A 14,049-nucleotide genomic window follows, 5' to 3' on the forward strand; every position below is an offset into this window, starting at 1 on the left:
GGCAGCTGGGGCTGAGTTTATTGCAGGTGGAAGATGGATACGGAGATTCAGGGAGAAGGGGGGCGGGCTGAAGACTCTGTACTCAGAATCCTAAAGAGGGAGGGTCAGGAGGCAAAGATCAGTATGCGGTCGGCCAGATGGTGGAGGACCGGCCTGACGGCGGAGAAGCTGCGAGGGGCGAGGCCCAGAGCCAGCCCCTCTTCGCCCCCCATTCTTCAGGATGACGGCTCCCGAGACGCTACACGATGTCATGAAGAGGGAGCCAGACCCCAATCCGGGAACGGCGCATCCGCGGCGGGGGCGCCGGGCTCTCGAGGGCCGGCGGTCCATCTTGGGTGAAAAGGAGGGTTACCCGGGTCCTCGCCCCCCGCGGCCTCCGGCGTCTCCCCTGGCGTCTGGCGGCTCGGGCGGCGGCTGGGGTCGCTGTGGCGGCGGCGGCGGCGGCGGCGGCTGTGCGGCAGCTCGAGGTGGGGTCGCGGCCCGCCAGGGGCTCCCAGGAGACAAGAGACCGAGGCAGCGGCGGGCACCGAGGCAGGTAGAGCACCCGCGCGGGCGCCGCAGGGAGAGGACTGCGCGCTGGGCGGCGGGCCGGCTGGGGCCGCAGGGGGCCGCGTGGGAACCCAGATGAGACCGTAATAGACAGCGAGCAGCACGGCAGCCAACGACACGCAGAGAAAGTAGGCGCAGACAGGAGCCAGGCGCAGCCAGCGGCCCCGCGGGCCTTCGCTCAGCCCCGCGCCACCCGGGCTCTCGCCGCCGCCACCCACGCAGCTCGTGCCCCGCATCCCCGCAGCCCACTCGGCCCAGCGCCACAGCCCACACAGGACCCGCCCCTTGGGCCCGCCCCCTCCGAAGGACCGCCTTCGCGCTCTAACACTCCCTCGTCCAACCCCGCCCCCGCCAGCGTGGTCACGCCCCCGCGCGGGCGGGCTCCCTCCGCGTTGTAAGCCCGCCCCCCCCTCAGCCTCCGGCCAACCATCATCAACCTAAGGCTTAACCACAGCGTTCTGACCCCGCCCCCACCTGGCTCTGGGCCCGCCCCAAGCACGCAATACCTCGATTTTTCTCAAACGTAAGTCTCAGCTCAGCCGACACCCGCCAGGCTGGCCAAGCAGATGTTATACCTGTACCGGCGCTTAGCTCCGCTCTCCCTTTTCTGTCCTCCTCCCTGCGCCCTAACCCCGTCCCCTTTCGGAACTCGGACTCCTTCCAAGCATCTAGCTCCACCACTCCCTTGCCAAGCTCAGGCCTTTTAAGTCCCGCCCTTCCTTAGCCGCAGTCCCGCCCCAGTTGTAACTTGCGTTTCTCCAAGCTAAACTCTACTCCAACTTTCGATCCCACCCTCTTCTCCCCTTACCCTCACCCATCTTCGGTCCAGGCTCCACCTCCTTTCTCCACTAGTTTGCGCACCCCATTCTAAACCACGCCCTCCGCCGCTGGCTGCGCCCCACACCGGCATAAGGGATTCCCATCTAAACCTGCTCTCGTGGTTCCATCCCACATCCTAACATCCTCCGTCACATGGTTTAACTCCATACACCAAAATTCTGGCCCCACCCAGTCACCCTAACCACGCCCCCTCACGGGACGTGCCTCCTTCTCCATACTTTGTGTCCTGAGGTCTAAGCTCACAACCCTAAGCTCCAGATCCGCCACACACACCAATCACGCCCCCTCCCCATCTCCTCCCCCACCACCCTCAATTTCTCCCTCTCTAAAACCATGGGGTACAGAGTGGGCTCCGGGGACGAGACAGCACAGCCCGGAGATCCAGACTAAGCCCCTCCTGCCTCCCCCTCCCCATCAAGGCGGGGAAGCTTCAGTCCCCTCCCAGCAGCGTCTTCAGGAGTTCGGGGAGGCCTGTGGGAGGGGGGGAGGGAAGACGTATCAGGGGTGGAGGAAGAAAGACCCCCTTCCTCCCGCCTCTTCCGCCACGAAAAAGCCCGCCAAGCTCAGCAACCCAGCCTGCCCCCGCCAGCAACACAGTTCAAAGGTTAGCGGAAGCACTGCGTTTAATAGGGACCGGGCTGGCGGCCGAGGAAATCAAGTCCTTCAGGAGTCACCGGCTATTCGCCATGCCCCAGATGTAAGCTCCTGGAGGCGGAAAACGGCCCGGAAACTGGCACCTAGACCCCCATGGCCTCCATAAGGCGGTAACTCGGGGGCGTCTCAGCCACCCCAGTGCCACAGCGCCCCCTATTTGTGAGACTGGACTACTGCCCTGGCCCAACCCGGTTCACTATCCCTGGCTCCTCCCCCCTTACATTTAACCCTCTCCTGGCTGGAGTGTGGCGGAAGCAGAGGACAGAGGAGCGAGGCGGCAGGAGGTTAGTGCAGAGCGCAGAGGCCACTGTCAGCGGGCGCGGTCAGCGGGCGGCCCCCGGTGGCGAAGCGGCCGCCACCACTTTGCAGAAACGCACCCTCTGGAAGTCGGTGATCTCCGCCGTCTCCTGGCCCTCAGGGTCCGCCTCTGGAAAGAGAAGGGGTGGTCACTGGAGGGCAGCAGTAACCCCTGCACCCCTACCGCCGGACCCGGGACGCTCTAGCCCCGCCCCTCTGCCCCACTGAGCCTGGCTGCCGCCCACCCCGCGTTAAGCGGTTTACGAGTCTCAGACTCCTTTAATCCTCGGAGTGGACCCACGCAGCAACACCCACCCCAGCAGTACCCTGTTTACAATCGAATACATAATCTGATATAACGAGATCGCAGTCACGTGACCCAAAGGCAAAGCGCTTGGGCACCCCGGCCTCAGCCACCACCATAAACTCCGTCCTCTCGGATCGCGGGCCTACCCCACCACGGGCCTAAGCCAACCTCTATCACGCCTGCCCTACAGGACCTACCCTTCACTTCCCTTGCCCACCTCCTGAGTCCTAACCAGCCCTTCCTTGGCTCTGCCCCGAAATCCTAATCCCACTCCTGGAGGAGGTCCGTGGTTCACAATCTGGCTTCCACCTGCTGGAGGTGGAGACAGGGTTGGCCTCTGGCTCCAGGTCCGCTGGCCCCAACATTCTATTTTACCCCAATTTTTTTACCCCACTATTTTACCTATTTCTATTCTAATTTACCCCAATTTACTAATTTACACCTCAAAACTCTAATCCCGCCCACAGCTAAATCTATTACTCTGCCCCTCCCCATTCTTATTTTTGACCTACTTAAATTTCTAATCCTGCCCTTAGCTCCTCCCCCTGAACCTAGCCCACCCCCTTATTTTTAGATTACTTTCCAGAACCCCTGGGATGGGTCTCTAAATCCTAATCCCATCCTGGCTCCACCTTCTCACCCGCAAACCCCATACCCACTCAATTCCTAGCAGCTCGGCCCGGGAGAAGTCCTTCCTTTAGCCCCACCCCCTTCACGCCCACCTTTCCCAGCAGCGTAATCCCACCCCCCCCCGCACCCCGCCCCCGCCCAGCTGCTCCCCACACCCATGGTGGAGACCCACTCCACCCCGTTCTACTCCCCCCAAATCCTCTTCCCCTCAACCCAAGAGGAAGCGGAAGGAAGAAGGCCACCGCACAGCCGCTCCCCCACCTGGAGCTGTCTCAGACCCCTCCTCTTCAGCTTTCTGGGTTCTTGGGAGGCTGGGCCCACTCTTCAAGGAGGCAGGGGCTGGCTGGTCACCTCCTGGAGGAGGAGGAGGCCCAGTCAAGCCCCTTCCCCTCCAAGTATCCCCCCACCCAAGACAGAAGGCCCTTGGGGAGTGAGAAGGGGGTTCAAGGACACACGTGGGGAGGGTCATTGGAGAAAGTGAACTCTTTATTGGGGAGGACACTCTGAATAGCTCGCAGTAGGGCAGGATCTGGGGGTGGGCATTCCAGAGGCAGGCATGGCCCATCCTCCCTAGCCACCAGGGCGGTGGGACACACGGGGTCCTGGGGCTGAGCCTGAGGGTCCCCCATGTACCCCTCAAGCACACACACAAGCAGCCAGCTTCATGCATTTCCGAAAGGCCAGGCCTCACCCGGAGAGAGGGCGTCAGCCGGATGGGCGGTCCGGGGAGAATTCAGCTCCATCTCTTCACCCCAGTCGGACACAGGCTGGTGGCCCCCGGTGGGCGAGAAGGGGCTGGAAGGCGTGGCAGGCGCCTGGGGGAGTGGCAGGGGCTCCCCCGGCCTGGCGGGCTCTTCGTCGCCACGTTCCCCGCTGGGGCTCCCGCTGGGGCTCCCGCTGGGCTCAGGCGCATGGGGCCGGTGGTCCCGGGCTGGTTCTTCTCCCTCCTCATCAGCCTCTTCTTCTTCCTCGACCTCCTCCTCCTCCTCCGCATCCTCACTCATGTCTTCCCACTCCTCGGCCTCCCCGTCGTCACCCTCGCCCTCCCGGCCCTCGCCCTCCTCACCCTCGTCCTCGTCCTCGGGAGGCTGATGGGCAGGGGCCGGGCTCTCGGGCGGCTGTGAGAAACACAAGGCAGGTCGGGGAGAGGGGTGGGCCCTGGGCATTCTCACACCACCTGCCAGAGATGACACGCCACCCTACCTGCATGGGCGCCTCCTCAGGGGTAGAGGGCTGTGTGGGCTCAGGGGCTGCGGACACTGCCTCCTGCGTCTCCCAGCGGTCATCGTGGTCACTGGAGGGAACAGAGGAATGGGGTGAAGCCCAGGTGGAAAGAGGAAGGGCTCCCCACCCCCAGCGCCCCCCCAGAGACAGAGCTGCAACATTCAGCTGGGTGGGGGGAGCTGGCACGCTGGAGCACCCAGGAGGAGGAAATGGTGGGCGTGTCCGTCAGGGACGGACAGATGGAGGAGGGCCAAGTGGCAGAAGAGGACCCGGATGGGAGGGGAGGAGAGGACAGATGAGGGCAAAGTGGGGAGCCAGGCCCCAACACCCCCAAAACCAAGTTCCTGACCCACAGGGAGACGAGTGCCCGAGGCAGGCAGGGCCAAGACAGGACAGATAGACACAGCCTCCCACACACAAGCCAGAGAATGGCCAGGGGTAGAGCCACACAGCCCCGCTGGGGTTGTGCACGTGCAAGGGGAAGGGGTGCCCCCACCTGTAGGCACGGGGGGCTGCCTTGGCCTGAGGTCGGCCGCTCTTCCTCTTTCTACGGCTGACCTCAGTTTTGTGCTGGGACAGGAATTCCCTGAAAGTGGGGGGCTTGGGAGGCCGGGCCCAGGCCTGGTCATCTGCAACAAAACCCAGGGGAAGTTGGGGGTGGAGGGCATGGCACAAACCACGCCCACCCCTCCCCTGGCCCCGGCCCAGCCAGCTGCCTCACCCCAGCCAAGGACTCCCACTCACCGTAGCGGTGGGATGGTTCCAGGGCCACGGCTGGGCCATCCTTGAACCTGGGGAAAGAGAAAGAGGGTGAGCAGGCAGCTGGGGGCACAGGGAGAACAGGAGGGTGGGAAGAGATTAGGGGGAGAGATGGGGGCCAGGGTCAGAAATCAAGATCATAGACGGCAAGGTGGTCAACCAGAAGCGGGCAGAGGTGAGGAATGTCACTGACTAAAACGAGGACAGGACCAGGTGAAAGACAAGGGGCAAATTTGACATCATAGTGACAAATACAGAAGAAAAAAATTCAGTATTTGACAGCCTGCCCGCCCGTGAACAAAAATTTGGAAAGTACATGATCCCCAGCTCCCTGTCCGGCCTCATTTCCTATCACTCTTTCTCACCTCCCCAGCTAAGCAAGTTCTCCTACCACATGGAGCTCCTGCCTCAGGGCCTTTGCTCTTCCTCAGATCTCTCAGCGACTCACTCCCTAACCTCCTTCAGCCCTCAGTCTGGAGGCTTTCCTAAACTTCCTAATCACATATTATTACATATATTATCTAAGTCCAGTACAGTAGCCTCCAACCCTCTCCATACTCTGCTTCGTTATTCTTCAGCATCTGACATGAGCTCTATTCATTGCCCATCTTTCCCACTGGACTCTAAGTTCCATGAAGACAGAAGCATTTTCCTCACGGCTATATCCCCATCACCTAGAACCTTCCAAGACACATAGGAGGGACTCAATAAACGTTTGCTCATGAAATCATTGCACATGTGCAGTAGTGAGACTTGCCGCCGGCTGCTTTGAGGACATAAGAGGAAAACAATTACTTTCTCAGTGTTAACCCTGAGAACATCTCCCCCAAAGCCCCACCTGTCTACACCTTGGAAAGATCAGCTACAGTTTCTGTGCAAAACATTTCTCATGCTGGCACAGACTTAGCTCACAATCCAAAAATAAATGCTCTGACCGCCAGGCACACAGACAAGATCCTCTTTCTTCAGCCAGCGCCACGGCAGAGGATACAGGATGATGTAAAAAACTACAGCTGTTGACCTTAAGACTGCCATTGGGCGGCTCTTCCAGAACCTCTCTGTCTTCGCTATGGAAGTCAGTGCTCCTGTGGATGATGCCTTTGCTTTAAGTTTGACTAACGGGATGTTTCCTGGGACCCGAAAGGGGACAGAGTCAGACCTGAGGATAATAATGCCACCGGGATAAGGAGTTTGGGTTGGTGGGGAACAGGTGAGAGGGATGAAGGGAGGATGCAGAGGTGTGATCACTATAAGTAACTCTTCATGCCCTCCCTGTGTGAGAATTCACATCTGTGCCCTTGGCCATGTAGCCACTGCAGTACCACCCACTAGAGTGGGCAGAGTTTAAGTTCCTGCCACAGCAATGCAGGGTCTGCTGGCTAACAGACTAGGGAAGTGTGTCCACTCTCCCTCCTGCACATCTGCCAGTGCCACGGCCAGCACGTCCCCAGGGAGCCCGAAGGGAAGGCACACCCAGGTAGACCCACAGCTTCAAGTCCAGCCTGGATCAGCCCAACCCAGGAGACCTGTGAACACGTGAGAAAGAAATGCTTTCATGTGTCCCTGAGATTTGGTGGTGGTTACGCAGCATCACCTAGCAACTGCTAACTGATACACAGGGTGAGAAACCAGAGACAGGCAAAGGAGTCAGAAGTCAGGGCCGAGGTCGAGAAGCCAAACAGAACAGGCAGGGCGGAGACTCACATGCCATCAGTCTTCTCAGCATCCCACTCCCTCCGCCACTGGCCGGTGGGCTTGCGGTGCCGCTGCAGCCGCTCCTGGTCGATCTTCTCCCGCTCCTGCTTCCAGCGCAGGTACTCGGACCGCTCTCGGCCCGTCATGGAGAGCGTCATGTCCCCAGCGCCACCCAGGCCGGCCCGGCGGCCCTGCCCCCAGCAGACAGGCAGTCAGGACCCAGCTACAACCCTCCCCCGCCACACCCCCTCCCCCAGGCCCTCTAAGCTGGGGGGAGGGGGTAGAGCCACCGGCTCAAGGTCACACGTGGAGAAGATCAAAGCCACATCTGCCCATGTGGCACCTTCTCAGAGAGGCCATCCCAGGTCTCTGTCTCTTAGTAGCATCCCTCTCTCCTCTGTCCCCTGACCCGGCTGGGCTGGAGTTTTCTTCTCTACATTTGCCATTACCTGACATCTTATTACATGGTCACTGATTTAGTCCCAGCACCCAAAACAGTGCCTGGCCCCGGCAGGGGCCCAGTAAATATCACTAACGTTAGTAATGAGAAAACATCGCCAAAACACACAGAAAGCTTCGGAAGGAAAGCAGTGTGGTGCTGGCTCAAGAACCGACAATCACTGGGCGGGGTGGGGGTGGGGGGCGAAGCCTGAGTGCAGGGCTGCTGCCTCTCCCTACTCTGTGTCTCCTGCGCCGCATCCGGCCCTCCACACACACCCCACCCCTGAACCCAGAGACTGGCTGCCGGAAGGAATGTCGTGGCCCCGGGAGCCCCGGCTGCCGGCACGCACCTGCCGCTCCTGCTCGAGGCCGCAACGCACCCGCTCGAAGTCGGGGCCCCCCCAGTTGCGCCCGTGCCGGCGGCTGCCTTCCCGACGGTCCCGCTCAGGCTCCTCCAGGGGCCCGCTGCGTCGCCGGGGGTCGTCCAGGAAGTTCCGCACTGGGTTGGGCTCCAGCACACCTTCCTGCGGGTACACGGAGGTGGGGGGTGTTGGCGGGCTCCCGGGGCCGGGCGGCTCCGCCCCACCGCCAGGGGGCGCCCGAGGCACTGACCCGCTGGTTGCGCTCGTACTCTGCAATCTTCTCCATCTCTTCATTCATCTTCTCGATGTTCTGCTTGCGCCGCTCCTCCCACTCCTTGTTGGGGGAGGGAGGGGACAAAGAGAGACACAGGGCGTCAGAGAGAACCACTCAACCCAAGCGTCCGTCACCTTCTGAGGCTCTCTTCTTAGGCCTGCGTGCATGGCAGCCCCTGGCTGGCAGCTGGGCATTGGCTCTCAGTGTGTCCCCCGTCAACCGATAAAGGGGCTCAACGTACCTCGACTGTTTGTGCAAATACAGCGTGTGCTGACCGCCTGCTTTCCGTTTGGGTCTGGAATTTGTACGTGTACTAGGCAGAGGGCACCAACATGACCAGCCCCGGATAAAAAGCCTGGGCACTAGGTCCCTAATGAGTCCCCAGTCGATGACCTCTGACACGTATTGTCAATGCCGGAAGAATGAAGTGCAGCCCATGTGGCTCCACTGGGCGAGGACTCTTGGAAGCTGGCACCTGGTATCCTCCAGACTTCAGCCCATGGGCCCTGCTTTCCCTTTGCTGATTTTATTTTGTATTCTTTCCCTGTAATAAATCTTAGCTGTGAATCTTTCTAGCAAAACTCTGAACCTGGGAGAGGGGTGGGAACCCCAGCACACTATGGCTGGCACGGTAACAATGCCACAGTAATAACTCGGCACATGGCCAGGTGACCCCCACAATCCATCCTCCTCTCCTTCCAAGGTAACAGAATTTTAGATGAGCACGTGGCATTTCCAGGACTCAGCATACAAGAGAGAAATGAACTTCCATCTGACCGAAGCCATGGCGTTTTGGGGTCTTTCAGTTACAACAGCTTAGCACCTACAAATAATAACCATCCTTAAATAACACTCACTGAGCACTTACTCTGAGGGTTTCAATGTCTGGTGTCACATGATGCTTACAATAACCTTTAAACCTGATTTTCATTCCCGTTTAAGAGTGAGAACCAGGAAGTTCTCAGAGGGGAAGTGAGCTGCCCAAGGACAGGGTCAGAAGGCTGACCCCTCAGCCACCATGCCAGACAGCCTCCCATTCTGCTAACCTGCGTGGTGGGGCACTGGGAGCAGTTACAGTAAGAACATCACTGTTTCCCACCAACAAATCCGGGGAGTGACACAGAGAGAGCACGTGCGTACGCACACATGCAAGAGAAAGCGTGTGGGCGTGCGCTACTGGACAGAGCCCACCAGACGGCACCAGAAAGAGAGAAAAGAGACGGGCAAGGAAAGGCAGGTGGGCAAGCACACAGCAGACAGAGAGCAAAACAGGAGAGATAGAAAGAGACAGGGAGAGTACCTACAAGCACTGGCCTGGAGGAGGGAAGGAGGGAAGGAGGGAGGGAGGGAAGAGATGAAAAAGAGCTGAAGAGAGGGGCCGAAAAAGAAGCAGACAAAGATGGATGAAGGAGACAATCAGTTTGAGAGCAGGAACAGAAAGAGAAACAGGACAACGTGGAGCCTCGCCAGAGGACTCCGGCCCCTGCTCGGCTCCTACCTTGGATTTGCGGTCGGCAGTTGAGGCATCTCCAGTTCCAGAGAGATGAGGGGACCCCCTGGCCCGACCCCTCCGGCCGCGGCCCCCAGCTCCTCCTCGAGGCTGCTCCCCGGGACTGTCTTCCCAGCTGCGGGATGCCCGGCCCATGCCTGCCCGGCCCATGCCTGCCCGGCCTCCATGCTGAGGGGGGATCCGGCCTCCCTTGCTGGCCCCTGGGGGCCGAGGGGTCCCAGGAGACCTCCGGGAGGGACCCAGGTTCTTCTCCTGGAAAGGGGGGAGGGGGGGAAAGTACAGTCACTGGGGCAGGGAGACGGGGACATCCCAGGCCCAGAGGGCAGCTGCCAGGATCAAGGCTCCCACAGGTCTGGGGCAGCTGGGAAGGCCTTTAGTTCTCAACCCTCGCCCCCGCCCTGTACTCACGAGTCCCCACCCCGGCGTGGAGCTCACCATTTCCATTGCCACATTCTCCTTCTCCACTGAGCGGCCCTTCCGGGGAGCTGTCACCGCTACTCCCTCGAGTTCAGCTTTTTTACGGTCCTCCTCAATCTCCTAGGAGCAAACAACAGAGATAGGGAGTGTCAGGGGTCCTCTGTACCAGCTGGATTCCCACAGCTCCCTGAACTTCTCCCAAGTCTGCCCCAGCCCAGACCTCTCTCTGGAGCTCTAGACAAGAAAGCTGGTCACTTCAGCATCTTCCCTCAAACTCCACCAGGCTGTTCCCCTGCTCAGAACCCTCCTGTGTGCCCATCTCTGAGTCAGAGCCAAAGGCCTCCCCACAGCCGACAGGGCCCTACAGAGTCTGGTCTCATTACCACCATGAACTCACCTCCCGCTCTCTCGCCTCACTCTGACTTCCTCACTGTTCCTGGAACCTACCAGGCTCAAACCTGCCTCAGGGCCTTTTTCACCTGCTGTTCCCTCCCACGGGAACACTCTTCCCCCAGAGATCCTCCAGTCCCTCACCTCCTTCAGGTCTCCGCTCAAAAGTCCTCTTCTCAGGAAGGCCTTCCCTGACCCATCACTACCCCGCGTTATGTGTATTTTGCTAATCGTCTGCCTGTTTTGTTCACTGATGTATACCCCGAGCCTAGAACACTGCCTGGCACACAAGAGAGGCTCAGTATGGTTTTGTTTTTGTTTTAAATGAACGAACGCATGAAGAATGAATAAGTGAAACCCACTCCTCATCCCATCTCAGGGACAGCCCCACCACCTACTCTGTCACCTGTGACAGGGACCTGGGCCTCGTCCTGGACCCTCTCTCCTCTCTAACTCCACCACGGCCCGTCAGTCACTGAGTCCCTCCCAAAAGCCCTGTCCCAGGCCGGGCACCTCTTCTCCACATCCCCCACTGAAGTCCCTGCCCCAGCTTCCTCCTTGTCTCCAGTATCCCCTCCTCCCACCCACCACCACAGAGCAGCCAGAGGGGTCTTCCTAAAAAGGCATTCTGACCTGGCCCCACTCCCCCTCAGAGCCCTCCAGGGCTCCGCAGTGTCCTTAGGAAAAAGTCCAAACTCTTAGCCTGCTGGTGTTCTGGGCCCTGCATGGCCTGGCCCCAGCTGATCACTCCAGGTCAATATCCCCCAACTGACCCTCCCACTTTAAGCTCCAAGTTTTTGCACAAACTGTTCCCTCTGTGCGAAACGTGTTATGCTTTCCTTTTCGACTAATGGTCTATTCACCTTGTAGGTCTCAGAATCCCCTCCTCCAGGAAGCCCCCTTAGTATCCCCTGGCCTGGGTGAAGAGCCCCCTCTGGGCTCCCACAGAACCCTGAACTCCTCCATCCCAGCCTTGCCCACTCTGTCATCACTGACTGAAGCCACAGCTGGATCCCTACTGGCCTGTGAGGCCCGGGGACCAGGGCCATCTCCATCACTGCTGCTTCCCCAGCACCACTCAGCAGTGGGCCTGGTGCAGTGAAGACACTGGAGAATACTGTGAACAAATGAATGAATGAATGATGGAATGAAAGAAGGGATCCCAGGCTAAGGCCTTTGGCTTTTATCCCGAGAGTGATGAAAAGTCATGAAAAGGTTTTAAGGAAGGGAGAGGTGAGGGAAACTCACTGCGGGGAGGAGAGGGGATGGGGTCTCCCAGGGCGGGGCTAGGGCACCTGGTAGCGCCGGATGAGGGCCTCATTCTTCCGCCGAAGAGCCTCGATCCTCTTATCTAGCTCAGCATCCTTCTCCTCCTTCGATTTCAGATCCAGTGTGGCCGACTGAGAGGGGTAGACAGTTCAGAGACAGTGAGGAAAACCTACACCCACCCCAGTGCCATTCAATCTGGTGTCTGAGAGTCAGCAACCTGGGTCCCCTCCTCCCAAGGCCCCTGCCCCAAAGCTCAGATCCCAGAGACCCCACTTTCCTTCTCACCATTCCGCTGGCAGGATGGGACCAGGGTCCCAGCAAACCTTCCCTGCAGAATCTGGACACAGCACTTGGGGTTCCTGAGGTCAGAGGGAACAGAAGGACTAAGGCCAATGACTCTACCCAATCTGTCTCCTCCTCTCCCATGACGGGGGCTCCTCTAACGCACACACTGCACGCGCGCACACAAACACCTGCACTCCAAGGTAATGTTAGCCCTCACTCCCACACCTTCTTCTTGAAGTGCTAGTCCGCCCCTTACCTGGAAATGTTTAGACTCAGTCCTCTCCGAAACGTTTTGGACCCACCCATTTCCCATAAAAACAATGTAATCACACCCACCTTGGAAAAGTTCTGGTCCCGCCCCACCACTTAGGAAAACATCCCATACTGCTCCCTTCAAAACGAAAATTCTAGGTCAGTCTCCACACCTCTGTGCTGGGAGTTTAAACCTGGGCCTCTATCCCAGGAGAGCTTTAGGTAGAGCCTCTGCCCCAACCTGCACAAGAAAGTTCTAGGCCCAACTCCCTGTGCCCATTCCGGTGCCGCCCACATCCCCGTTAGCAGTCTACATATGCCTCTTTCCCAGGAGTTTCACAAACGTCTTATAACCCCACAGTCAATACAGTTCGAACCCCACTCCTGTTTGCTGCCCCTACACTCAGGAATGTTCTAGCTCCACCCGCAGCATCCTAAGAAAGGTGCCGCTGCCTCCCCACACTCCCACAAAGATTCCGCCAACAGGCCCGGTACCCACTGGAGAGACTTCCTGGGTCTGGCTTGACGTCCCAGGGGAAACTGTACCCGCCCTAGCGGGGACAAAACTTCTCCGCCCGCCCGCGGCTTTCTAGGTAAAAGCTTCAGTCTCCACCCGGTAGAGAACGCCACAGGCCCGCCCCGGGCCAGGGCAAACTTTCTGGCCCCGCCTTTCCCGCCAAACCTATGGCCCCGCCCACATGCTCGCGTCATTAATCCCCCCACCCCCGGCTTCCGACTTTCCCAGCCAATCCTCTGGCCCCGCCCTCTAGATCCCCAGGCAACAGCCTAAACCCGCCCCCTCCTTCTCGCGTTATTACACCGGCCCCGCCCCCGGCTCGCCAGCCACACCCTGGCCCCGCCTCCAATTCGCCCTTCCAACCTTCTGGTCACGCCCCTGGCTCCGCCCCCGCCTAGTGGAGTCAAAATCTGACCCCGCCGCCCGGCACCCCTAGGTTCTGGATCAACGGCTAGCTTCTTCACCACACTCTGGCCGCGCCCCGGGCTCCCGCAAAACTTTCTGGCTCCACCCCCAGCATTCTCTGCCAGCACTCTGGCCCCGTCCCCAGCTCCCCGGCATCTTTTTGGCCCCGCCCTCACCCTCGGGTCAGCCCCTGGGTCAGCCCCTGGATCCGCCCCTGACTTCAAGAACCCACTTCCAGGGCAGGCAAAACTTTCTGGCCCCGCCCCCAGAGTTTTCGGCCAGAGTCCCGGCCCCGCCCCTAGCTCTCCGGGTAACACTTGGCCCCGCTCCCAGCCCAAGCACTACTTTTCGGCCCCGCCCCCAGCAGCCCACCCACGCTCCGGACTCGCCCTCAGCCCGGCCCACCCCGGCCCTGCCCACCCACCGACGTCCCGCCCCTCCAGTACCCCTCCAGCTTCCCATGTGGGCGTCCAGTCCCCGCCCCCCGCAGAGTACTCTGACCCCGCCCCCGCGGGCTGCTCGCTACCCCGCCCGTGCCCGCACCCGCTCCCTGTATGTGGGGCGTCAGGCCCCGCCCTCTCCGGGCGCGCTCCCGGCCCCCTCCCCCGGTCACCTGTCCCGGAGACCCCGCGGCGTCCGTGACTCCGGCTCCGTCGGCCTCCGCGTCCGCAGCTCCCGGGCCGCGCGCGTCACTTCCCCCCCGCACCACGTGAAGAGGTGCACTAAAGCGGGTCACTTCCGGTCTTGCCGGCCGTTTCCGGGAGCCTTAAAGGCGCCGCGCCCCCCCGGGTGAAGGAGGGGGTGAGTTGAGCCGGTCCGCAAGAGGGTTCAAAGGTGTTCTGGAAGCTTGTGTTACTGCTTTATGCCTGAATTACCTTCTTCCACGGAAAGGAGACACCATCCTCTCTCTCTGGCCTCTATCTGCTTCTCCTCTTTTCTGGTTCCAATAAATAGATGCCAGGCACTGGGCAA

General features: G+C 60.1%; 2 protein-coding genes across 2 annotated transcripts; both read right to left on the reverse strand.

Annotated features, from left to right (window-relative positions):
- On the reverse strand, positions 1–1,048 carry INAFM1 (InaF motif containing 1). Its single transcript, XM_022585262.3, has one exon. It carries the CDS (start codon positions 783–785, stop codon positions 249–251), a length of 537 nt encoding a protein of 178 aa, XP_022440970.2. The 5' UTR covers positions 786–1,048; the 3' UTR covers positions 1–248.
- A 407-nt stretch (positions 1,049–1,455) lies between these two features.
- Positions 1,456–13,753, reverse strand: CCDC9 (coiled-coil domain containing 9). Its single transcript, XM_089902656.1, has 16 exons — positions 13,691–13,753; positions 12,240–12,294; positions 11,904–11,977; positions 11,645–11,749; positions 9,978–10,079; positions 9,531–9,794; positions 8,009–8,092; positions 7,747–7,920; positions 6,965–7,146; positions 5,246–5,292; positions 4,998–5,130; positions 4,481–4,571; positions 3,969–4,395; positions 3,539–3,631; positions 2,421–2,470; positions 1,456–1,860 (listed from the first exon to the last, which is right to left on the reverse strand). The coding sequence occupies exons 3-16, from the start codon at positions 11,904–11,906 to the stop codon at positions 1,843–1,845; spliced, it is 1,773 nt and encodes a 590-aa protein (XP_089758782.1). The 5' UTR covers positions 11,907–11,977; positions 12,240–12,294; positions 13,691–13,753; the 3' UTR covers positions 1,456–1,842.
- Positions 13,754–14,049: the final 296 nt, after the last annotated feature.

The sequence above is a fragment of the Delphinapterus leucas genome, chromosome 20 (genome assembly GCF_059928025.1).
Source record: "Delphinapterus leucas isolate spDelLeu-1000000601 "Yukka" chromosome 20, BTC_Dleu_Yukka2, whole genome shotgun sequence".
Lineage (NCBI taxonomy): Eukaryota > Metazoa > Chordata > Mammalia > Artiodactyla > Monodontidae > Delphinapterus > Delphinapterus leucas.

Coding starts and splice junctions, on each gene's coding strand:
- INAFM1 (XM_022585262.3), bottom strand. CDS start 785: ATGCGGGGCACGAGCTGCGTGGGTGGCGGCGGCGAGAGCCCGGGTGGC.
- CCDC9 (XM_089902656.1), bottom strand. Junction 7,147..7,746: donor GCCTCGAGCAGGAGCGGCAG/GTGCGTGCCGGC, acceptor TGCTGGGGGCAG/GGCCGCCGGGCCGGCCTGGG. Junction 5,293..6,964: donor GCTGAGAAGACTGATGGCAT/GTGAGTCTCCGC, acceptor CTCTTTCCCCAG/GTTCAAGGATGGCCCAGCCG.